Consider the following 22,912-nt stretch of genomic DNA (forward strand, 5'->3'; position numbering starts at 1 on the left):
GTAGTGTGTCCAACAACAGCAAGAGCACACAAGGATTTGTTTAAGATGCATTTTCCTGTTAACTATAATTAAACCATTTGTTCACTGACCCTCATGTCATCCATTGATCTATGTCTGTCCGTCACCATCTGACTTCAGCTGCTGGAGCAGAATGAAAACATGGAAACGGAGGGTGCTGGTGATGTGATCACGTAGCTTAAAGACATGTTAATGTGTTAGTTCTCTGGATTAGAGACACATGTAAATCACATTCTGTTAATGCCACTGAAGAGGTTATAACTGGTTATTCTCATAAATGTAAAACTACTTTTCCAGATCATTTTCACATGTGTAAATGTGACAAATTTCATTTTTTCCATTTGAACCACCTCCAGTGGTGTGCATGTATGTCTGCAACAGTGACTTTTTTATTCGATCACTGCGAGAAGTCAAAGTCTGGCTTTAGATACACCGATTAAAAGCTAATATATTATCAGTCAGAACATTCCTTAACATCGCTCTTGAAAAGCTGTGATCTGTTTTCAGATGGGGCTGCTTGAAGAAGACACTGCTTTCCTGTCCAACATACCTGTGCCACTGGATATTACGGTGGCTGTGGTCTATTTTATCTTTGGTGAGTTAAGTCTACACAACACAGTCCTGCATTGTCTTTTTTTTCATTCTTGAACAGACGAATAAAAAGTAAATAATACTGTCAATGAGTTTTCGACTGAAATGAGTAACTGCATAAAGCAAGACAGCACACCGTGAAGACTTGCAAGCACATTCATTGTTGCATTATTGACTGTGCTACTGAGTGATTTGTATTCCACTTTCACAATTACCAACTGTATATATTTAACTCTTCTATCTCTATTTGATGTATATATGTGTCATGTCTGCCTATAAGTGTACTCTTCCTCAGAGGCATGCACAAATAAACGTAAAGCTGTCATACAGACCAGACAGCCTGTGCTGCAGCTGTACATATAGCATCTGTGCTTCTAACACAACAACATAAGGGGTCTCTGATCATGAATTCTGTGGCTGGACCACATACTGAAAAATAATCACGTCCGGGTTAACGTTCATTACAGTCTTTGATCTTTGTAGCATTACTGGAGAATCTTTACATTTAATGCAGTTGTGGGCTGCGTGCTGTTTGTAGTAAACCAAAAAAGACACAGCTGTAATATTACAGTTATTTAGTGTATCGCCTTGTTCCCTTACACTGATCTAACGACACCCATTTAAAATTTCAGGGGAGTTTATTTCCTAATTACGGTGTTTTACTTTACTTTAAACTTTAAACCTACTCATTTGGCTTTAATGAGCTTTAATGAGTATTCAGTGTGAAACAGTGTGATACCAGTGTAAGTGTGTCTCTGCTGCTGTGGGTTTGTGTTTTTTCCTATTCGTGTTACCTTTAGACTCAACCAGCTGTTTCCCTGTTTCCAGTTTTCATACTAAGCTAAGCTAAATGGTTGCTTGCTTTAGTCTTACAATTACCACACAGGTATGGGAGTGGTATCTTCTCATGTAATGCAAATGAAACACGCAGTATGATTCTGACAACTTGTTGAGACAATTTCTGGAAAACCAAAACCAATTCCTTTACACTTCCCACTACATTTTCCTGCAGGAGTATGTTCACTGTTTGGCAACAGCACGCTGCTGTATGTATCCTACAAGAAAAAGCACCTTCTGAAACCTGCTGAGTACTTCATCATCAACCTAGCAGTTAGTGACTTGGGCCTCACTCTGTCCCTTTACCCTATGGCGATAACTTCAAGCTTCTACCACAGGTACTATTTCCAGCACCTATTGTAGCATTAACGGGTAGAAAAGCACAGAAGCAAAGACAAAGTGGTTGTTCTCCCCACCAGAAAATTAAATACTTTAATGGGACACATGCTCACTATAAGTAAGATTATTTATAGGTACTGCTTTTACATCAGATTCTCTTTCAAATTTCATGGTTCATTAAAATATATGGTTGGTTAGCAGTATGAATGCCTGTGAGTTCCCAGATATGGAGTGTAATGCTCATGCTTCTCTCCTCTTTTCCTTTTCCCACTTTCCCACTCCCTCTCCATCATTGATCTTTCTTCTCTGTCTGTCATGTGCACTGTCCTCTTTCTCTTTCTCACACTCCCATTCCCTCCCACGCAGGTGGCTGTATGGGAAAACAGTGTGCTCCATATACGCTTTTTGTGGCATGTTGTTTGGCCTCTGCAGTCTGACCACTCTAACTCTGCTAAGCATGGTGTGCTTTGTGAAAGTGTGTTATCCATTCTATGGTAAGTCTTCAGAGAATCACCCACTGGAATGACACAGGATTAACCATCACATCCCTAAGTGGCTGATTGTTGATTTATCTGTGGAAGAAAACAAATTGATAATCCCTCTGTGAAGCACTGCACACTGACCTTTCTTTGATGACTGACAAGTCCAAGGGCTGCACTCAATAAGTATTACTTGTGATGTTGGTTAATGCAGTGCAATCGGGTCTTCTAGTTGACCTTGAGAAAGTGCCTTCTCCCGGTCACAGTCAGAAAAGGGTTTCTATACATAATTCTCAGCTTTACTGAGGAAGTACAAGTAACCCTAATTTGTCTACTGGAGTGAAAATCTATACTCCTGCAAGACGCCTATTCAAGGATAATTTTTCCAGGAGTTTGAAGGCATGGACAATTGCATGTGGTCTTGGTAATGCGAGCTCTTAACATTTGTATGTTCAAGGACAGAACAGCGTATGGGTTCTCAAGCACACCAGTGCTGAAACTCTAATTAATTTCTTGAATGAGATTGTGTAATGGTTAGGATGGACAATATGACCATGGTTGCCTGTATCAACCATCAAGGGAGGGTTGTGCATAGATTACTTACACATGCTGGAACACAAACTGATAAGTAATTCACATTTCCTTTCTGTGACTGTGACATATATTCCTGGATTTGTTATCCACTGGCAATTCCCTTTAGGGAGAAGAGGAAACTTCATCCAGGCTTAGTGAATCACACTTGGGATGGAGGATTTCTTTGTGCCACAGGAGCACACCCAGTGTCCCATGGTTTTTGACAAACACAATCATGATGTCCCTGGACTAGATACACTCACACACAACTGTCCTCCCATTTTGCTTCATGGGTTTCCTTGCCTTTGAGTCCTTCAGCTCTGTTCAGGGTGAAGGAGATTCGTCTGAGCTTTACATATACCTCGTGCATACAGTAGGTTTCAACACAGACATAATAATCACCGGCCTCTAAAAGCTGGTGTAAAAGCAACAACCTGCCAAGCAAGCCAACTTCATGCAGCAGTTAACCAGATGTCAAATGACGTCAGATGAAAAAGTATGGAAGAACTTCTCTCTCAACATTTCTTGTTGTTCATGCATCTACTTACATCACTTCACACTAGCATGAGCAAGGTCAACACCATGAATGCATTCAAGGGAAGACTGTTTGAAGGTCCATCTTGTTATCCCTATTTGAATGATTAGGCCATCTCCGCCTCTATGCAGGCTGTTGCATTTCCTTTGAGTGTGGCACTTTTGCCTTCAGATGTGCTCAGATGGCACTACGTATGAACATGTTTGTGGAGTAAGTGCTTCTGAGAACACATGGAGGGGGGCATTCACATGACCTCTCATTCATGTAACTCAGAAAACTGGGGTTATGAAATAACCTACAGATTTCCATCATCTAACTTATTGTAACGTACATTCATTTGGCAAATCTATAAATAATAATTGTGTCTGAAACACTGATCTGTTTTCACAGGAAACAGGTTTAAGTCTGTTCACGGCCGTTTGCTGATTGCCTGTGCTTGGGTATATGCCCTGTTATTTGCCTGCTCCCCACTGGCCCACTGGGGGGAATATGGACCAGAGCCTTATGGAACCGCTTGTTGCATTGACTGGCGCCTGTCCAATCAGCACACCACAGCACGTTCCTACACTGTGGCACTGTTCATCTTCTGCTACATCCTTCCCTGCTGTGTTATTGTAGCATCCTACACAGGCATTCTGGTAACAGTGCACGCATCCCGCAAGACTATGGAGCAACATGCATCAAGGCAGACACATATGAGCAGCATCCAGACAATTATTGTTAAGGTAAGAGGAAAGTCTCATAAACTAAAATTATTGCTTCAGCCATGCTAGAGATACCATTTGGCTCAAATTGCTTTGACACTTTGAGCTAGAGTCTAAATTCTAAATATTGACTTAATAACATGTTCCAAGAATCCTTTCAAGCTCCACAGGAACTCACAGTACAGACACAAGTTTGTGAGCTTAGTTTTACTGCTTCTGCAATGTCCTTCAGTCTCTCAATCTCTTTTCACCTTTACATGTTTCTTGCCCTCATCATTAGTGTCACTGCATAATCACACCCCAGAAGAGTATCATTAATCCACTAACACTCTTTCAACTACAAGCACAACATACATGCCCACATTCAAAAATAGTTCTACACCTGAAACTTAACTTAGAGGGAGACTCATATGTGTTTCATAGCTGTAATTACTGGTATAAATCTTATTACGTTCACAAATCTGATCTGTGTGAATCTGAATCTTTTAAAAAAATGTAACAAATAGGTGCCAATTGGAACCATACTGACACAGCACTGTTATACAAATAATGTGGTGGTGGGGTTTAGGGTTCAGGGCTAAATATCAAAGTAACTTCTTAGAGACCAGTGTCCTCTGGAGAGTTCCTCATTCGTCCATTTGCTGAAGAAACTGGCAATGACCTCAATAGATCCTCTAGTGGTGCAGCTTCTCATTAGCAGAAATTGGCTCTGGTTGCACTGTGATGGATGAGAAGCTGCTGCTGCCTTTGCTGACAAATGGTCATCATTATATACTCTTCTCCATAAGAATACCTGTGACTCATAAAAAAAAAGGGTCACGAATCTGATCTGAAATTAGCCAGTCTTTCAGGTTGTGAGGAGAAATGCCCAAATTCACTACACCCAATCAGTCAACAATCATCAATTATCTTATCATTTGAAAAGATTAGCCTTGTGATATTTTATATTTGTCTTATTGTCACTAAATTCAATGGAAGATTCAAAACCAACAATGAACTGGTCCTACTAACAATTGTTGCCAAAACCTGGTACAGCTTATACATCTGTAGGTATAATTGATGTAGACCGCAATTTCTGTCCAAGAACTATTACAAACACATAAATAAGACACACACTTGCACCAGGTGAAATGCTTCTTCATTACAGTGAACATTGGCACTGTAATTAATTTTGAATCACTCCCACATACACAGTCCTGCTGCTTACTTACTCGTTAACCAAATGTGTATTAATCCACAGCTGAAAATAGTCTCCAACAAATATACTATTGACTCTAGATTACCTGATAAAATTTTAACATTTAACTTAATAACTTAAGAAAAACTACAGTGCCTAGATGCTTTAGCTACTTAGTGACTTCTAAAAACATGAGACTAAGCATGTATATGTTTCTTTTTAAGATTTACATTTTTAGCAGAAACTAGTGGACTTATGGCTGAGAGCCACAGACAAGCTGGGGAAGCCAGAATGAGAGAGGTACTAATGCATTGGTGGTGTTGGTCATTTTATGGGATTTACTGACAAAAAGAAAATACGGAGTAAGAAAATACGAAGTAGCACCAGACCTAAATTCAATTTCTACCCTCTGTGTTCTTTTTCCTGCAAGCTAAGTGTTGCTGTCTGCATCGGTTTCTTTGCGGCATGGAGTCCATATGCTGTGGTGTCCATGTGGGCTGCTTTTGGACACGTTGAGAACATCCCTCCTCTGGCATTTGCCATGCCAGCCATGTTCGCCAAATCCTCCACCATCTACAACCCAATCATCTACCTAATACTGAGGCCAAACTTCCGCAGGATGATGCACAGGGACATCGGGACTCTATGCCATGCCTGTCTGAAGATCTGCCTCTGCTCCCAATGCTGCACTAAGCCAGAGATGAGGGTCAGACTTCGCACAATCCATAGACAGACCAACCAATGCCCCTCATCCAACTCCTCTGCTCAACCCCCTATGGTACCATTAAAGGATTACAGTTGTGAGAAGTGCAAGGATGCTTTTGAGTGCTTCAAACACTACCCTCACATGTGTGGTGTCACTAACCCAGCTGTCAATGGAGACTCATCTAAAGATCAAGAGACTCCAGTTCCCCAAATACGTAAGGAGAAGACTCAAAGTGTGTGCCATAAGAAGTCTCTGCTGGCTACCATGTGTGCAAAAAGGACTTCAGAAATAGACAACCTCCATATTAACTTAGAGATGGTCCCAGGGCATGCAAAAGTTGCTTGGCCCTGATATTTCCTTCAATTTATACAATATTGTTTACAGAATATCTCTGGACATATTTTGCAGGCTATGTTCTTTAATTTCAGGAAATCTTGTTCAGGAATGTACCATATGCTCATGAAGTGTTTTGCCAGAAGCCAAGTAGCTTTATTTATTGTTACCCTCTATGCCTTACTTTGGCTATGGTATGATAGAACAGCTTTGAGGGTAAATGCAGACAGCTTTAATTTGAAAAGATATCATGTTTGCAACCCAGAAACAGTCTTACTGTGTCGCCTCTTTCAACACGACTTAAATCTCTATTCAAATAAATATCGTACTGCCTCAAACATTCCTTAAAGCAATACTAGCATCCTCCCTCTGGAGATATTGTATTTCTGTTTTACACAGGATTTAATGAAGTGCTCTCATTTTAGTTTTTAGTCTACACTAGCTAGGTCAAGTAGGATGGAGAGCAACTATTAATAATTCAGCATCTTGTTTTAACTGAGCACCACTTTAAGGTCCTTGAAAACTTGACTTGAGAAGTATTTCTCTATATCTTTTAGTTAAATTTTACGTATTATTTATTAAGAGTTTAACACTGAAAAACTAAGCTAATCTGCTAAATCCTGATTGGTGCAAGCACATTACACCACCTTTTTCCAAATTAGCCCACTCACTTCAAAATTAGTGCGAATAGCAATAAGGAAAACATAAATACAGAAATCTGTGATGTGATAAACAAAACTATTTAAACTTTTAACTGGCAGAAAATAGTATGGTTGTGTTAGATCCTATCACTCTTAAGAAGAGAAAACAAGTTTTCAGGGCCTTTGAAGGGGTAGAATACTCAAAAATCAAAATAATATGTTTTTGAGTAGAAAAAACAGAAAAGTGAAACTATCTTTGGAGATTCCTGTGGCTAATGATATCCTCAAATTAAAGCTGACATTCTGCTCTTTCAACATAGTTTTTGGACAAGTGCTGTGCAAACACTTGTGGACCTTATTAAGTGCTTGATATTATTTTTACTGGTCAGTGGCTGATTTGCTGCTAGTATTATCTTAGTAAGAGTCATCTCATTTCAACATCTGGCAACACTTCCTTTACTATGACTGCCCAAGTATTGTTTACACTTGACAAGTGCAGGTATATAGTTTATGGTGCTTGATCAATTATCTATGTACACACTGGGTAGAACACAACACTGCTGCATATTACCATTATTTTGGCATGCCACAATATTGTCTGTCTACCTGTATTATTAGAATTTCAGTCATATTATTTGTACAACGAAAATGCAATACTTCTATACTACTTTACTTATTATCTAACAATATGTATACTGTTTATGTTTATTTCCCTACAACAAAGGGAAAGGGAAGAAAGACATTATTTAGTGGACGAAGACTACCAAGTTCATGTTGTCTGTAATTGTTATTGTGTATTAATCCACTGTGTTAAGTAAAAATGACTGGAATGGGATTTGGGCAAGTTTTCAGGACCAAATACATGTGTGACAACATCTCAAGCTATTGTTTCAGTTACTCAGGCGCTCACAGAATTGTTTACTTTGCATCAGCTGATCCCATGGGTCCACAGCTATTTCGTTCTATCTAATTAAAATATTGGTGTTTCACCGTGGCAGGGTGTACTGCCTTTGAATAATAACATAAGTTAATTAGATTTTATCTATCAATCAACAGGGTGCCATTTTAACAGCATATTTGAATCTGAAGATGGATGCAGTTACTGTTAGGAAAACAGAAAGCCTGTCCACATTTGTGTCCTAGAGCCTTATCATTAATCCTTCATGGCACAATAGGATTAATTTTTGTGTGTTTGGTGAAAAGATTATCAAACTCAGCTGATTAAAAAATAGCCGTTTGATTTGCAAAATCGTACTATCATCACATCTGTAATCCATTAAAAGGTCTGCTAATGTGATTTCAAACAGTCTTGCCAGTTACAACAGTAAAAGGGAAAATTATCTTCCTGTTGAGTACATTTAGGTGAATTAAAGAGGATTATCAGGACAAATAAAAAAACAAAAAAACAAAAAATGCTGTTAAAATTTTTATACTCAGGAATATTAATCTACATTCTAAAGTAAGTGTGTGTATTCACACAAAATTCTTATACTTGCTTATACACAGCACTTTCTATAGTGTATATTGTTGTTTTACAGTTATTCATGACTTAAGACAAAAGATAGGCCAAACAATACACATTGCATGCAACCCTATCGCAATCAAATTGGCTTGGAAGGGCAATGTATTTTGAAGTGTCGGGATGAAGTATGAATCTAACTGGTGACTCACATCTATATTCTACAGGCCTAGCTGATGACTAAGAGGTGAGAGGCCTGTGACTGTTTTCGTGGTTTTAAAAATACATGACACTGATATCCAGCAACTAGTTGCAGGAGATTACCAATAAGATTGGGAATAAATGCTAAACTTGAATTTCTGTTGTTCAGCTCAAAATATTAAATACATTAATTACATTTGCAGTTTCAAAGACAAGTGTAAACACAGTTTATTCAAAATGTAAAAATTGCTTTCCAGTAAATTCATGTTTGGTAAGGTATATAAAAAGGAAATATGGATGGAGAATGGAGCGTTTACTTTTTTGAAATGCTGCATATCAGTCTACTAACTGTTTGGTGAACTCCATCAAGAACTCAAGACTGCGAGGACCAATACACAAAGTCACTGACATTTGCAATGAAACAGAAAAAGACACTAACCCATCTCCAAGATAATATAATTCTTGGATGGTGAGAAAAGTAGCTTGTAATCCAAAAATACTTGGTACAGAACATTACAGCAAGTCATTAGCTGTAAGAAAATGTGATAATTGTACAGGACAAGCCCGCAAACTGAAAATCATAAAAAAAGCAGCTAATTCAAACATACTTTTTCCATCATTTTGGGGAAATGACATTCATGGCAGTACATAATCTACACTCAAATTAAAGGAAAGGAGTCTGACTTACTCATGAATCCTTCATCTACCGACCCCTACTGGACACATGTATTGTAACTGTGTATTACAATAATACACACATTACTGGAACAGTGCACTGTAAAACTTTTAGCCATTTGTACAATCTGCATTTCATTTTCTTCCTATGACTAATGTTTTCATCCTCTTTCAGACTAATAGACTTTAGCTGTTCTGTGAATAAGTCATTATGTTTGTGTTTGGCTTGAATAAATGTTTACCACACATCATTTGATTGTGCCTGATTATGGTTTCATTATTCTTTTAAAGCTACATTATGTGTTCCATAATACCATAAAATTGAATACAATTTCAGAAAAACAGCTGACAAAGTAAAAATATTTACTTTTGTAGTAATTCTTACTTTGACTTTGAATTTGAATCAGCAAAAACAGTTATTTAGGGTAGTTTTACTTCATAGCAAATTACAAAATGAACAATGATTTTGAAAATTATGGAAAAAAAAAACTGAACCCTGACCCCTGATAATCTCTTCTGCTCATAAAAATAAGCTTTGTATTGAAAGTCTTAAAGTAACTTGATGAGAAAGTTTGAGCTTTTGAACTTGAAATAGTCAAGTCCAAGTTATCATTTTAGCAAAGTGAGAGATTCCCAGACAATGTTCAATCACCTACCACAGACCATTTCCTTATGAAAGCATTCACTTCTACTGTATTATATGGGAGACTGGGACAACATCTCAAAACCATATGGCACATAAAACCAAAACATATCCTTTTTTTGTTTTTGCAATTTTGGTTGAATTGAGCCCTTTCAGAAAACACGGCCACCAGCGTTAGAAAGTCATTTAGAAGAAATGAGGCAAATCAGATGAAAAGGTTTATGAGATCGAGGGAGAAGAACCGCAGCTGTCCAGTATTTTCTGGATGACATCTACCTTTGTATTTCCTGACAGAGCTCGACAAAGCTTCCCGATGGTACAGCCAATACTTCCCTCCTTCATTTTCCACTGCTCCAGCATTTGATGCACCATCTCTGGCAGGCCGTCACGGTAGCAGTCGTGCTCTATGGTCTGTATTTCCACAGGGGTCAGACCCAGGGCCCGTGCACAGCGCTTCCATTTGGTCCCAATGTTGTCCCTCACCAGATCCAGGTGCTGCTCAGTCACAGAATGGTCCTCTAAATGACACAATAAAGATAAATCTATAAGGGTAGTAATAAACAAGCAACTACACAAAATGATTTCAAGTACACTGGGCTGAAATGACAAGTGGATTAGTAAATCAGTAGCTTGGCTGATCGACAAAAAAAGAATCAGAAACTACTGTGATGATCCAGTACCAAACATTCTGATTTCAGCTTCTTAAATGAGAGGATCTAAGGCTTTTCTTTGTTATATGATGATGGCAACCTGAATATCTTTTGAGTTTTGGAGAGCTGGTGAGATAAAACAAGCGATCTGAAGACTTCCTTTAGGAATCTGGGAAATTTTAATGGCAAATTTTCTGTCGTTTTATAACAAAATAAATGAATAAAATAAAAATTACCTGTAGATTATGCGATAATGACAATAAATGTTAGGTGCAGCCAAATAATGAATGATCGTGTTTGCAAACTGAGCGACAACTAGAGTGTACAAACATACTATTACTCTCTGTTGCATTGTTAAGGTTTACCATATTTCTGAATGCCATCTTTGATGAGATAGCTAGCCAAGCTGTTAGCAGATGTGGATAGTGAACTCTGGGCCGACTCGTAAGCTCTGATAGTCAGTGTGTTGTTGCTTCCAATCTGGATCCCTCTGGCATTCTGAATGAAAACAGATGCTGGAAGAAGAACAAAGCAAACACACTTAAAAAAAAAATCACTCCAGTATGGAGCTGTGAACACTTCAGGCCTCTAGATTCAGAATTTGCTCAAGAAATGCTTCATCTCATACCTGGATCTTGTGACAAGCTGCTCTTGGAAGTGCTCATGAGATGCCCAGGAGCAATGTCAGGAGCAGATGTGTCAGACACTGGGTAAACTGGCCAAGACTGCTGACGGTCATAGTGGGAATGTGGATGTAGCTGGGTAAACTGTGGAAGTGAAGGAGTGCTGGCAGACATTGAAAAATGGGCTGGCATAGATAAGGAAGAGTTCATGGACTCATAGAGACCAGTATAAGGGCGATTCCACCCCTCATCCTGGCTGGTGGACTGCGCTGGCTCAGGTTTAGCCCAGGATTGGACAGAGGATACAGCAGGTTTGTCTGGTTCTGGTTGCCTTACAGTATGATCTGAAGCACTGGAATGGTTTTGCAGGAAAGGATTTGTGTTGCTGTGATGGTAGCGGTTGGTAGGGTCAACCTGGTTCTCGCAGTTATAGCTACCATATTTGTGGTACTCAAGTTCCCGATGCAGTTTCTCATCCAAAGCTGGAGGGCTGTTAACTACCTTGGCATCTGTCTGAATGGACTCCAACAATGGCTCACATTGGATGTCATGCATGTCCTCAATACTGGCTTCGACTGGCACAGATACATTTCTGTCTGAACTCACCAAAGGAGCTGGGCAATCTGTAAGGAGAGAAGTTAAGTCCTAAAGCTGCTGAGTAATATTTAACAATTTCTCAAACTTTCTGAACATTTAGAACAGGAAGTGTTATGCAACAAGCAAAGACGGACATTAGAGTGTGTAAATTATATCTAGGCCATCACAATTATCAACAGTGCTTACCTGCAAAACATTCATAGGTCAATGACAAAGATCTCATCTTCTCAACAAGTTCATCTGGGCCTTCATATGATTTCTGCATAAAAACCACACAGAGAATCATGATATAAAATATAATTGTATTTATGCGACAATATTCCAATTTCAAATCCACTGCTTAGTGTCTTCACTGTATGTACAAGACATTATTATCACATCAGATCTATCTTAAAAATATATATATTTACCCTCAGATGACGTAAATCTTCCTCTACGTGTGGTTCAAGCTTTTCCACATAGAAAGGAAGGAATGAGTTGTAGCCCTCTGCAAGCAAAGTAAAAAGGAGGGACAGGATGACAAGAAGAGCCACAAACTAAACAAAGGAGTCAAATTATTGGGCTTGAAATTCAAAGTTCACATGCTGTCTGCCTGTACAACATAGTGACAAAAGCTGAAAAACAGCTAACAGCAACACCAGTACACTTGACTCCTCTGAAAGTCTCGTAATTCAGATTTTTGGGAAGTGAAAAATGACACTTTTGTGGACACAAGCTTGTGAAACTGATGAATCATGAGATTGTGGAATTAATAGTTTTTGTGAGAACCATCAAAAAAAAAAGTAATAATTCAGAAATTACAGCAGTATCATGATTTCATCAGCTTGCATTTCATCTGTTCTGCATCACTGGACTATGTGCTGTATTGTTTATAATACATACACACACACACACACACACACACACACAAAGAATACCCTTAAATGTTGGTCGTTTTTGCGGATTCTGACTCCAGCATCTCCTCATCAGCTGAATTATTTCTTCAGGTGTATCGTCTGGAATAAGGTTCTCTGCTGGCCGGTCACCATTACGAACACACTGGCTGATCTGGTCTTCACTCCTGGCATCTGGGCATAAAAGAAAGACACTTTGGTTGTCTGTATGAGGTTTACTTAATCTAGTAGGAGGTGAACACTATGGCCCATTTTACTACTAAACCAGTAAATCAGACAGTAAACCAGGGAGCAACTATCTAAAACACAATTTAATTTAACTATTCACAGATATATCTGATTTGTTAATATGACTTAAGCATGTTTTGGCATCCCAGCTCACTTGCGTATGGTTCTTCCCCTGTGAGAATGACCCAAACCACGATGGCAAAGCTGTAGACATCAGACTTCTCAGTGGAGGCTGTATGTATACTCTCCAGGTGCTCAGGAGCCATGTAGCTCAGTGTACCGGCACCCCTTGCCCCACCAGACTGGCCTATACGACTCTTCCTGCGAGACTCCTCTTTTGTGAGTTTGCTCCATGTCTTGTAGGTGGCCAGGCCTAGGTCTGCAATCTAGAGAACATAAGAGTAAAATACTGCGATTACTATGATTGTACATTCATGCTGTAAGAATCATAAATGTGTTATGGGCCTTAGTATGTAATATACCTTGATGTGAAAATCCTTGTCCACTAAAATGTTTTCTGGCTTAATGTCCTTATGTATGACATTTTTCTCTGTGAGGTACACCATCCCTTCCAAAATCTCTAAAATGATTCTGCCCTTGATGGATACTGGCACAGACACCTAGGAACAGGGGGAATTTATGATGTTAATATTACAGACATTCATTAATTTTTTGCTTTTCAGCATGATTACAGATTTTGAACCTGCTGACCGTTTTTAGCATGACCAAGAGGTTGCCTCTGGGGATGAGTTCCATGACTAGTGAGCAGTCTCTGTCCTCCATGATCACCCCCAGCAACTTGACCACTCGCTCATGGTTCAGACTTGCCATGATGTTCCCCTCCATCAGCAATGACCTTTTACACTCCCTGGAACATATAGCAAATACAGTGAGAACCAGATATCTGCCAGTCGAGTGGCATAACTTGCATTGTGTTGAGTCTTATAGGGGCTTAAGGCAGGATGTAGGGATGCACCGATCTCATATGCTCATACACTTTTTTTTTTTAAAAGCAGATCAGATATCAGTCATGAAGTGTCTGAACCACATAAAATAGTGTCCTTGTAAAATTTATTGTTTCTGCTGTCAGTTACAATCATCCAAGAAGAGCTCAATTATAGGCAACTGGACTTGGTTGTAGAGCTTTAAGACATTTCACCTTTCACCCAAGAGGTTTCTTCAGAACTGAAGAAGCCTCTTGGATCAACCAGGTCCCATTTCCCTTGATTCAATTTGTCTTGGATAACCAGGTCCTGCATGACTGAGAATATCCAAATGTCAGATAAAATCGTTCAGTCAAGGTGAACCAGATTTTAGCACCAGAGAAATCTATGTCCTATCGTTACCCTACATACAAATGGTTAAAATGACTTCCATACAGTGAAGTACACATTATAAATTAAGGAGGAAAGAGTACTATTGTTGGATCAGTACTTGGTATTAGTATACTAACGGTAGAAAGAAAATGCTGGATTGATATTGGAAATCAGAAATGACACATCTGAATTCTCATGTTAAGGTTGCAGCAATAATATGAATGGAGTTCCTGAGGGAACGGGCTGTAAATAAAAGCAGTGCCTACTCAAAAGTTGTTGTTGATGATGATGTTGGGCCTGTATTCCTCTTTCAGAGGAACTAACCTGCCTTTGAAAAAGGAAGTATGATAGAAATAGAAATGGAAATCAGTGCATGCTTCTTCTAAGTGTACAGCCTGCGGACCATGGACACCCATTGCTGTAACACACATGCATATCAATAAATTCGACGCTCTATATACTGTCAAAAACCACAAATCAGTGTCACTGAGTATGGAGTATGGATAGACTGGCTGTAGTGTCCTGCTGGACACATGATTCAAGTTACCATTAGGCATAAGGGGAATACCCAGCGTAGTAACATGCACAGAGAACTTACTCGTTGCGAATAGAGCCCGTATACAGAGTCTTCAACACCACCTGGCCGAGGGTTACATGGTAGCACAGGTAAACATCTCCAAATCCTCCGTAGTCCAGGGGTTCTTTTTTTATGAGATCGGTCGAACTCATTTGAAGTGAATGCTGCGGCGCGGTGGCCATCCCTAGTAAGAAGTCACAATATAAAACATCGAAACGAGAAACACTACAGCTCAGATTAACCCACAACAAAGTGGTCAACACATGTATACTGTCAAATGCAAATGCAATGCAAATACGCCGAGGGGTCAATCTGAATGACCGAGGCTGCAGCTCAATCATCCATAACATTCAAAACACTCTGACAGACTCTAACAGACTAACTTCAAGCTAACGCTTGACGTCTCCGAAACTTTCGGCTCCATGACAAACTTTGTCCTCGTAACGTTACCCAAACTCTTTACCTAAAAAAAACTATATTATACAGACCATTAGATATCACTATCAGCAAAATAAATGTATTGAACAGTTACCTAAAAGGACAGAAAATCCAAGTATCGCCCTTCGTTGGTAGTTCCGGTATTACCTCGACTTTCTCCTTTGATACCGAAAGCTCAGGGGCTACATTCAAACTACAAACAGCCTGAAAAGTCGATAACAGAACCTGATCAACTGATCAGGACGGCTAGCAGATTCAGATTTTTTGTGGCTGAAAGGGCCTAAAAAAATATTACGTTTGAAAACACAAGTGCAGGATACGATATAAGGTTGTTTTTCTTTCTAATTTTGTCAATTAATTTGAACAATTAACGTGTTTTTTGTGATAGAGGATTCCTCTGAAATAGGACCATTGTAAATATTGTCGTGTGGCATTGATGCCACCTACTGGTGAAATGAATTATCGCAGACTAAGCAGCCTTGCATTACTTAGGAGGACTTTGAGATTGGATAGTATGGGAGTGGTATTTGATAATACTAATGCAATATCTGAAGCTGTTTTTACATCCAGACCGTTTTGAGCTGTATCTTAATGCCATATGCCATATGCTACCTGAATCTGTCAACATCAACAAATCAATTTCATATTCATATTCATTTATAACTGAAGCAGCAAAGCTAAAATTATGTCCTTGGTTAATAAAAAAAATATAGAATAATGATAATCTGAAATATATAGAAAATAAGTTCATTGATAAAATAAGGTTAACGTGAAACTAGAGCGGGAAACCACCTGAATTGTAGCCTCTGACAGCGTGGGTGATGAATGACAAGTAGGCCTACATTTTGGGCAGCCTATCTGTGAACACCCACACTATAAATTCCTCCTTTTGCACACTAAAGCCACAACAAAGCAGTGTCATATTTACCGGTCTTGTATTGTCTTGGTTTCTGGTTTGTTTATTTATGCCCCCCCCACCCCCTTTTTGGTGTTCTTTTTCAAATATTCAGATTTATCGCTGGTGATCTTCAGGCTACCGAGAAAGCCTCTCCAGCCACGACAGATTTCAATTTACTGAACACTATAATGTAGGATTAAACAAACAAATCTGTAGTACATGTACATGTAAACTACTTACTGTCCTCAGTTAAAATGGTCTGAATAATTTAGTGGTCAGCTGCATTTTCATTGAGGGTGCATTATTAGACATATTTTGGAAAATTATGCCTTCATTCATAAATGAAATACAGGACCATTTTAATGCATCTAACCAACTTTATTACTGACAGCATGTGTTTTTTTTTTTCAGGTATTCAACTAAGTGTTGGACTAATCCATCACTAAACTACTCTAAGTCTTAATCACACTGAAAAATCTCATAACTGAAATCGAGTAGAGAAGACTGAGGTGAAAACGTCAAGAGTACTCATGAGGGAACAGGTTATCAGACTGAAAACCAGTTCACTCCATACTTTTCCAGTTCTCACCATAATACAAGAGGCCAGGTCACCTCACATACTGTATCTGCTGCAAACACCTCCTCCCATTCAAGCAGTAGTGTGACGGTCACACAGTGCTCCACATAGAACAGCAACAGATCGCCAGGAAGTTAAACCAACTGGTGCCTGCGGTGTAAATGTGAGGCCTGCGTAAATGTGTCAGTCTGGGGCAGTGGGTAGCAGTAGTTTCCTGTTGATGTTGTTAATGTGATGACTATCAGTACAAAACTGCCAGGTGTCATCCTTTCTCAGTAATAGCACCAGTGTAGCTGCCCGTGCTGTTGACTGGTTTCTTAATGCCTAACCCAGCCTTCTTACTGGTTTTCTATTCAACTGCCTTCAGCAGAGATGTTGGGGATGGAGTTAGTTCATTCCACAGACTTGATGGGGTGCTGCATTTAAAGTGATCTGGGTATGTTTGTCTTCCTTGGCGATAAAGATACAAGTCACTTAGCAGAGTCCGCAGGAAGTAGCAGAAGTGAACATTATTGGCCTGATGTCCAGGTGGTCATTTCCATTAGTGGCACTAGTGTCTGTTTCTTTCCCAGAGGTTTGGCAAGCATCTCAGTGGAGGTTGTTGTCCTGATATCCCTGTGTGGTGGTTGTGCTGAGTCTTTGCCAGGTGTCTGACAGGTCCCTCAGACAAGGGTGGTGGCTGGACAACCTTTTTCGAAAGGTGTTAAGTCACAATTAATGCTCTGAGGTAAGAAAGTGTATCATCCAGGCCACAGGAGAAGGTAGAGACCCTGGGCATGGCCAGTGTAACCAGTCCTCCCCATCCCTTCACTGTCACTGGAACAGTTTCCCTGCTTCTGAGAAATTATTTGCCTTAAGTTGGACAGTCTGGTAAGGTACAGAGGACGCCAGACACAATGCCCTACTGCCACAATGGAACCAGTGATAAGGCAACTTGTCTGAGAATTAGTCACTTCCACTTGCTGCATACCCAAGTTGTTGTTTTCATAATTATTTCTGAATTTAGCCTATATCCATATATTTTTATTTGCATTATTAATTTCCATCAAAGAGAAAACTTTCTCCCCTTCTCTTTCACAATAAGGTTTTGTTCACTGTCTCTTCGTGGTAGGCTTTGTATTCCTGACTAAATGTACATATTTATAGTAATATGTAAACGTACACATATATATGTATTTATATGCCTGTAATCTGCCCCCAGGGACAGTACTAATTTTGCTCTAGTATGTAGACAGTCACATTTTAGTGGTTAGCATTTGCTGTCACTGGGCCATGGATATTAATAGTGGGTTTAGATCACATCTGTGTCCACACTACAATAGCTGCGCTCCTTACATCAGCAAAACTACAACTCCCAACATTCGTCACCGGGAGCCTGGGCAGCATTGCTCGGCTCGCTCGGACGCGGAGCTGCTGCTTATGCGTCCTTGCAGCGTGTTATGGAAATCGTCAATCCGCTGGATAAGCAGTTTTAAATACGGAGAACCACAGCGTGGCGTTTCTTTTCAGCATTGTTTTTTTTTCAGACCGGGTCTTTCAGCATGGGTAATGGCATCAATAAGGTATGGTTTTCATCTGTTGCACGAGCTGGAGTTCACGCACGAGTCGTCCTCGGTGTCTTGAGTGCGAATAAGAAGAGGGCAGGCTTGATGTCATCTTCAGTAGACTTTGAGATGTTAATCACAATATCGAAAAGTTGCCTCCTCTCGTCTGTTTGATGCAGTTAATGTAAACGTGGCTTTTTTAGAAAAATTAAACACTAACCCTCTTAACTTAGATGGTTTAACTAAAGAATTTTAACATATTGCATAGTTATCGTTGTACCTGAACGTTTTTTCCAACAGTCACGTGATCTCAGGTTCTGTTTTGAACCATAGACTTATTTCTAATTATCACTTCATATTTTCAGATTGTCATTTGAGTCAGCTGTTTCAAGTTGTCTCAACTGCTGTACCACTTCATTATATTACAGATGCTTTGACCCTGTCTGCTTCAATTGTGTACTTACACTATTCTCTGTCCTTTTAGGTCCTGCCTGACTTATACTTGGGAAATTTCAAAGGTATGTGTGTGTGTTTTGTGTCATTTTGTTTTGTTTTCTTTTCTTTTTAGTATATATGGTTGTACACACTCATGGTCTCTGCTTGTGGTGTTATTTGTTTACGTCAGATGCAAGAGACCGAGAGCAGTTAGCCAGAAACAACATCACTCACATCCTGTCCATTCATGACAGTGCATCTCCTATCCTCCAGGTGAGAAGATCTCCATTTCCTTGTTATAACGTCTCCACCCTCACTGGGATCATAAACAGTGCACATCTTAAGTTTCTCATTAAATTTTAAGCGGAGTGATCAAGCAAATGAGGCTGAACAGATCTGATTGGCTGAGACCCTCTTGGTGTGTTAGTTCAGCGCACATGACTTGAGCTCAGACACAGTCCATAAACCAGTCTGTCAGGTTGTTCAGGAAGAGGTGCCATAGTGCTCACTTACATTACTGCTTCCTGAGCAAACAGTTGTCAGTCCCATGTGAGTATAAGCAGGGGAGTTTCTACCTCATGTGATTCTTGGAGTATCATGGAAAACATGCCAGTCAACACCAGTTGGTTTGGACAGTATACTGAGTTGTGTGCTTGCGTGGGTGAGAGAGTAGGTGGTTGTTCTTGCTTCAGCCAGCGTGGACTGTGCAGTCTCACTTCATTATTATTTTTTTCTAGGTTATTGATTTTGATTTAAAGTTTCTCAAACAGCTGCAAGTAGAAAAGCAGCTTCTGTTTTGTAATTTTAAAAAAGAGAACATGCAAAAATGTGACCGCAAATCAGCTTAAAATTGCCTTTATTCTTTCACATATAGTAGCACAACCTACGCCCATCATCAGCAACACACACAAGTATTGTGAAACCTTAAGTGTTGATGTGTGGTGGTATTTATTATGTGCTGTTTATTGAGCTGTGTGAAATGCATTAGACAAGTGACTGCTGACAGGTGACTAGTATCCTTTGTCCTTTAGGAGATGACCTATCTCTGCATTTCAGCAGCTGACCTGCCCACACAAAACCTGTAAGTACCAAAATGTGCAGCACAGCAACACAGCTACAGAACAATGAAAGGCTGAGGCAAAGAGAGAGTACCACATCCATTTGACGCTGCACTGTGTGGGCGTCTGAGGTTCATTTTCTTCAAGCTAACGTGTAAATGATATGCTTTCACAATCTCAACATCTAAGTGTGAACTTATTCACTGACTAGACTACAGCAACAGGATTAGATTCAGCTCTTGTTGCATGTTTTTTTTTTTTATATCAACTCGTGACACACACATATACCTGCAGTTTCTTTTATGTACTATGCGAAAGTAGCAAAGAAAAATAAAGTGTGGTGGATATATCACAAAGGGATACCCTGGTTTCAACACACATGTGCATGAAAACACACACACCTACATATGCATACACATACACAAATCTTTTATGACCAAATACACATTTCAGCAGGAAGGAAGTCTCGCAGGTTAGTTCTGCAGTTTTCGCACGATGGTTAGTGCTGTGCCTCTATTTATACACACAACCCCCCCACCACCACCACACACTCTCTCATACATATGAACACACATATGTACACACACGTATAAGCACACTTATGCTCCTTTCAGCCTTACGTCCCCCAGCTGCCTCATACCTTTTACAACAGGTTCAGAGTTTGTGGTGTTTGAAATCTGTTCTGTGAAATATGAGACTAATTCTCTCAAGCCTGAGATGATCACACCCTCATCCTGTTCTGTCCAGGATGAGAAATGAAAGGGTCTGACAGGTCAGGTGCAAAAACATACACATACCATGCATAAAAAAAAATACCAAAACATCATATGAACACAATAGGCCCACCTTTAGATACATACAGGAGCTCTAAGTGTCAGTGAAGACAAAACAAAAGCACATAGCAACACAGTTTTTCCTGTGATTTTCTGATTATAGCTTAATGTGGCTATGGCCTATTATAACAAGTATTTTCTTCACAGGACTCAGCACTTTAAACAAAGTATCATGTTCATGCACGAGTCCCGCCTCAAGGGAGAGGGCTGCCTCGTTCACTGGTGAGAACAAGATTGCTTGTTGTGCCTTTACCTGAAAAGTAAGACTCAAGTTTCACTCTCACTCATTCAGCAAGTGAATGAGTGATTAACTTCATCTATCTTATAATACAATCATAGACATGTTGAATATAAATGTACAGTGTTCATCTGGAGCTGAAAACATCTGAGATCAACCAAGTACACAAGTGAACTCATGTGTAACTGCTGCACAGAAGAGATTAAATGATAAGCAAAGGCCTATTCTTGAACTTCCCAAAACAGAGTACAGTAACAAGTCTGACCACATTCTGTGTTTGTGTAGTAGGGTAGCTGACCATATGCGCACAGGGGAAAGTTATATTTGGTTAGACAGAGGGTCTTCTCAGAAATGCAGGGGAACAAGTGGCTATTTATGAGATTTGCATTGACACAGGGCTTGACAGCTTGATACGTCTTGGTCTAAGAATTCAGATCCTTTCAAATATGCATTGTGCAAAGTGTTTTAAATCAATGACTTCATCCAATTCCTATCGTATCCTGTTTTCTGTCTGTCACTGTCTGTAGTCTGGTTGATTTTACCTAGAGTGCCACCTACTGTGAGGTGTTTTCAACCTCTTGCTTACACACAGTATGTTTACATGCACGTTTACCCTGGTTCTGAGGCTGGTTTTTACTCATATTTGGAAATGTTAACATGGAACATAGAAAACCTAGTCATTCATATCCCTGTTAACAAGGCCCTAATATTTTTCAGCGTGCTGGATTTAGCTTCCTCATTTAACTCGAAGGGAAGATGAGAGAAACCACAAAATGACGAACTATCTTGTAACTACAGTTGTGGACGCACCTGTGAACGTGACAGAAAATGATCAGAAATCTGTTTTCCATTCAGATTTCTATTTTAGAAATCTGTGTTTATCTGCCACAGTATCCTGGTTTCTAAAACAGCACGTTCAGTTTTTTCAGAAACACAGGATAAGGACGTATATAGGTTATTTTCTTACATTACACTCTTCATCCCTCTTCATTACAGTTTGGCAGGTGTGTCCCGCAGTGTCACCCTGGTAGTAGCTTACATTATGACAGTGACAGGACTGGGCTGGCAGGAGGCGCTGGCTGCAGTGAGAGTGGTCCGACCTTGTGCCGGCCCCAACCTGGGCTTTCAGCGCCAGCTCCAGGAGTTCGAGGCTACTCAAGCTGATGAGGTCAGTACTGAGAACCGAGTATGAGAAAATGGAGAGGGAGAGTGTATCTTTACATTGTTATCAACAGACAGCTGTTTTTTTCTTTTCCTACAGTTCAGAGAATGGCTACGGAAGGAATATAAGGACAACCCCTTCAATGATGAGGCTGATCTACGTGACTTGCTCAACAGGGCGTCCAGAGTCAGTGGTGAAGAGGTGAAAAAACATGTATCTACCCCACCTGGAGGAATCTGATCAGAAATTGTGATGGGATCTTTTCTAGCTGGAGTCTGGAGGATTACACCACAGTGTGATGCTTAAATATTTTGGACCTGTCTGGAAGTCTAATATCTTTTGGAGTGGACCACTATCAGGATGTTTATCGCAGCTGGAATGATCCTCTAGATATCATGGATGTGAACACTTGAAGAGACAGTTATTATGTAGAGCACACATTCATTTTCAGTGTTGATGGATGTTTTCAGTGCTGTTTTTTTCTAATCTGTAAATGTTGTGAATTGTGTTTTCTGTACTGCCATTCTGATTTTAAATAGTGAAATAAAAGGAGTAAAGTCAAGCGTTTTGTGAGTTTGTCGGTCGGTGGGCTGTCATATTGAAGGTGATAAGACACATTCAGTGCTATGTTTACTCTGTTTCCTGGTTCTCTTCCTGTTTGTCTAATGTGCAAGGGAGGTCATGCATGGTGGCATCAAAAACACCAAGATCATGTTCTTTTCTCACTCTCTCTGCTCAGTTGTCCGTAGAAGCTATAAAGCAATACAATTTGATTAATTTCACCAAGGTGAGACACAGATTACATAAAATAATCCAAGTAACACCAGAGATTGGTTGGGGATGTGCATAGATAGCCACTGGAGGGCAGTAATACAAAGTACTTTTAACATGCATATATATTCTGGACCCAACCATGTGCGTCTTCCCCTACACT

The 22,912-nt window shown here is 39.7% G+C and overlaps 3 protein-coding genes across 3 annotated transcripts; 2 read left to right on the plus strand and 1 right to left on the minus strand.

Moving 5' to 3' along the window:
- Positions 1-525: 525 nt before the first annotated feature.
- opn7a (opsin 7, group member a) lies at positions 526-6,310 on the plus strand. Its single transcript, XM_041055612.1, has 5 exons — positions 526-613; positions 1,622-1,784; positions 2,152-2,279; positions 3,763-4,097; positions 5,684-6,310. Exons 1-5 carry the CDS (start codon positions 526-528, stop codon positions 6,308-6,310), a joined length of 1,341 nt encoding a protein of 446 aa, XP_040911546.1.
- Positions 6,311-8,806: 2,496 nt separating this feature from the next.
- On the minus strand, positions 8,807-15,420 carry ripk1l (receptor (TNFRSF)-interacting serine-threonine kinase 1, like). Its single transcript, XM_041056043.1, has 11 exons — positions 15,328-15,420; positions 14,817-14,979; positions 13,614-13,770; positions 13,385-13,522; positions 13,057-13,288; positions 12,699-12,848; positions 12,192-12,268; positions 11,968-12,040; positions 11,190-11,807; positions 10,927-11,076; positions 8,807-10,429 (listed from the first exon to the last, which is right to left on the minus strand). The coding sequence occupies exons 2-11, from the start codon at positions 14,975-14,977 to the stop codon at positions 10,131-10,133; spliced, it is 2,055 nt and encodes a 684-aa protein (XP_040911977.1). The 5' UTR covers positions 14,978-14,979; positions 15,328-15,420; the 3' UTR covers positions 8,807-10,130.
- Positions 15,421-18,032: 2,612 nt separating this feature from the next.
- dusp22b (dual specificity phosphatase 22b) lies at positions 18,033-22,540 on the plus strand. Its single transcript, XM_041054315.1, has 7 exons — positions 18,033-18,270; positions 18,737-18,770; positions 18,878-18,960; positions 19,719-19,768; positions 20,726-20,800; positions 21,813-21,984; positions 22,078-22,540. Exons 1-7 carry the CDS (start codon positions 18,250-18,252, stop codon positions 22,216-22,218), a joined length of 576 nt encoding a protein of 191 aa, XP_040910249.1. The 5' UTR covers positions 18,033-18,249; the 3' UTR covers positions 22,219-22,540.
- The last annotated feature ends 372 nt before the right edge of the window (positions 22,541-22,912 follow it).

This window comes from Toxotes jaculatrix, chromosome 14 (genome assembly GCF_017976425.1).
Source record: "Toxotes jaculatrix isolate fToxJac2 chromosome 14, fToxJac2.pri, whole genome shotgun sequence".
NCBI lineage: Eukaryota > Metazoa > Chordata > Actinopteri > Toxotidae > Toxotes > Toxotes jaculatrix.

What these genes read in the sequence shown, in the direction of transcription:
- ripk1l (XM_041056043.1), bottom strand. Translation starts at nt 14,977, where the DNA reads ATGGCCACCGCGCCGCAGCATTCACTTCAAATGAGTTCGACCGATCTC. An exon ending in AAAACGACCAACATTTAAGG is followed by an intron (nt 12,269 to 12,698) that starts GTATTCTTTGTG and finishes CTTTGCTTGCAG; the next exon opens with AGGGCTACAACTCATTCCTT. An exon ending in CAGCTTGTCACAAGATCCAG is followed by an intron (nt 11,077 to 11,189) that starts GTATGAGATGAA and finishes TTCTTCTTCCAG; the next exon opens with CATCTGTTTTCATTCAGAAT.
- dusp22b (XM_041054315.1), top strand. Translation starts at nt 18,250, where the DNA reads ATGGGTAATGGCATCAATAAG. An exon ending in TGGGTAATGGCATCAATAAG is followed by an intron (nt 18,271 to 18,736) that starts GTATGGTTTTCA and finishes CTGTCCTTTTAG; the next exon opens with GTCCTGCCTGACTTATACTT. An exon ending in GACCTGCCCACACAAAACCT is followed by an intron (nt 19,769 to 20,725) that starts GTAAGTACCAAA and finishes TTTTCTTCACAG; the next exon opens with GACTCAGCACTTTAAACAAA.
- opn7a (XM_041055612.1), top strand. Translation starts at nt 526, where the DNA reads ATGGGGCTGCTTGAAGAAGACACTGCTTTCCTGTCCAACATACCTGTG. An exon ending in TGTGGTCTATTTTATCTTTG is followed by an intron (nt 614 to 1,621) that starts GTGAGTTAAGTC and finishes ATTTTCCTGCAG; the next exon opens with GAGTATGTTCACTGTTTGGC. An exon ending in AGTGTGTTATCCATTCTATG is followed by an intron (nt 2,280 to 3,762) that starts GTAAGTCTTCAG and finishes CTGTTTTCACAG; the next exon opens with GAAACAGGTTTAAGTCTGTT.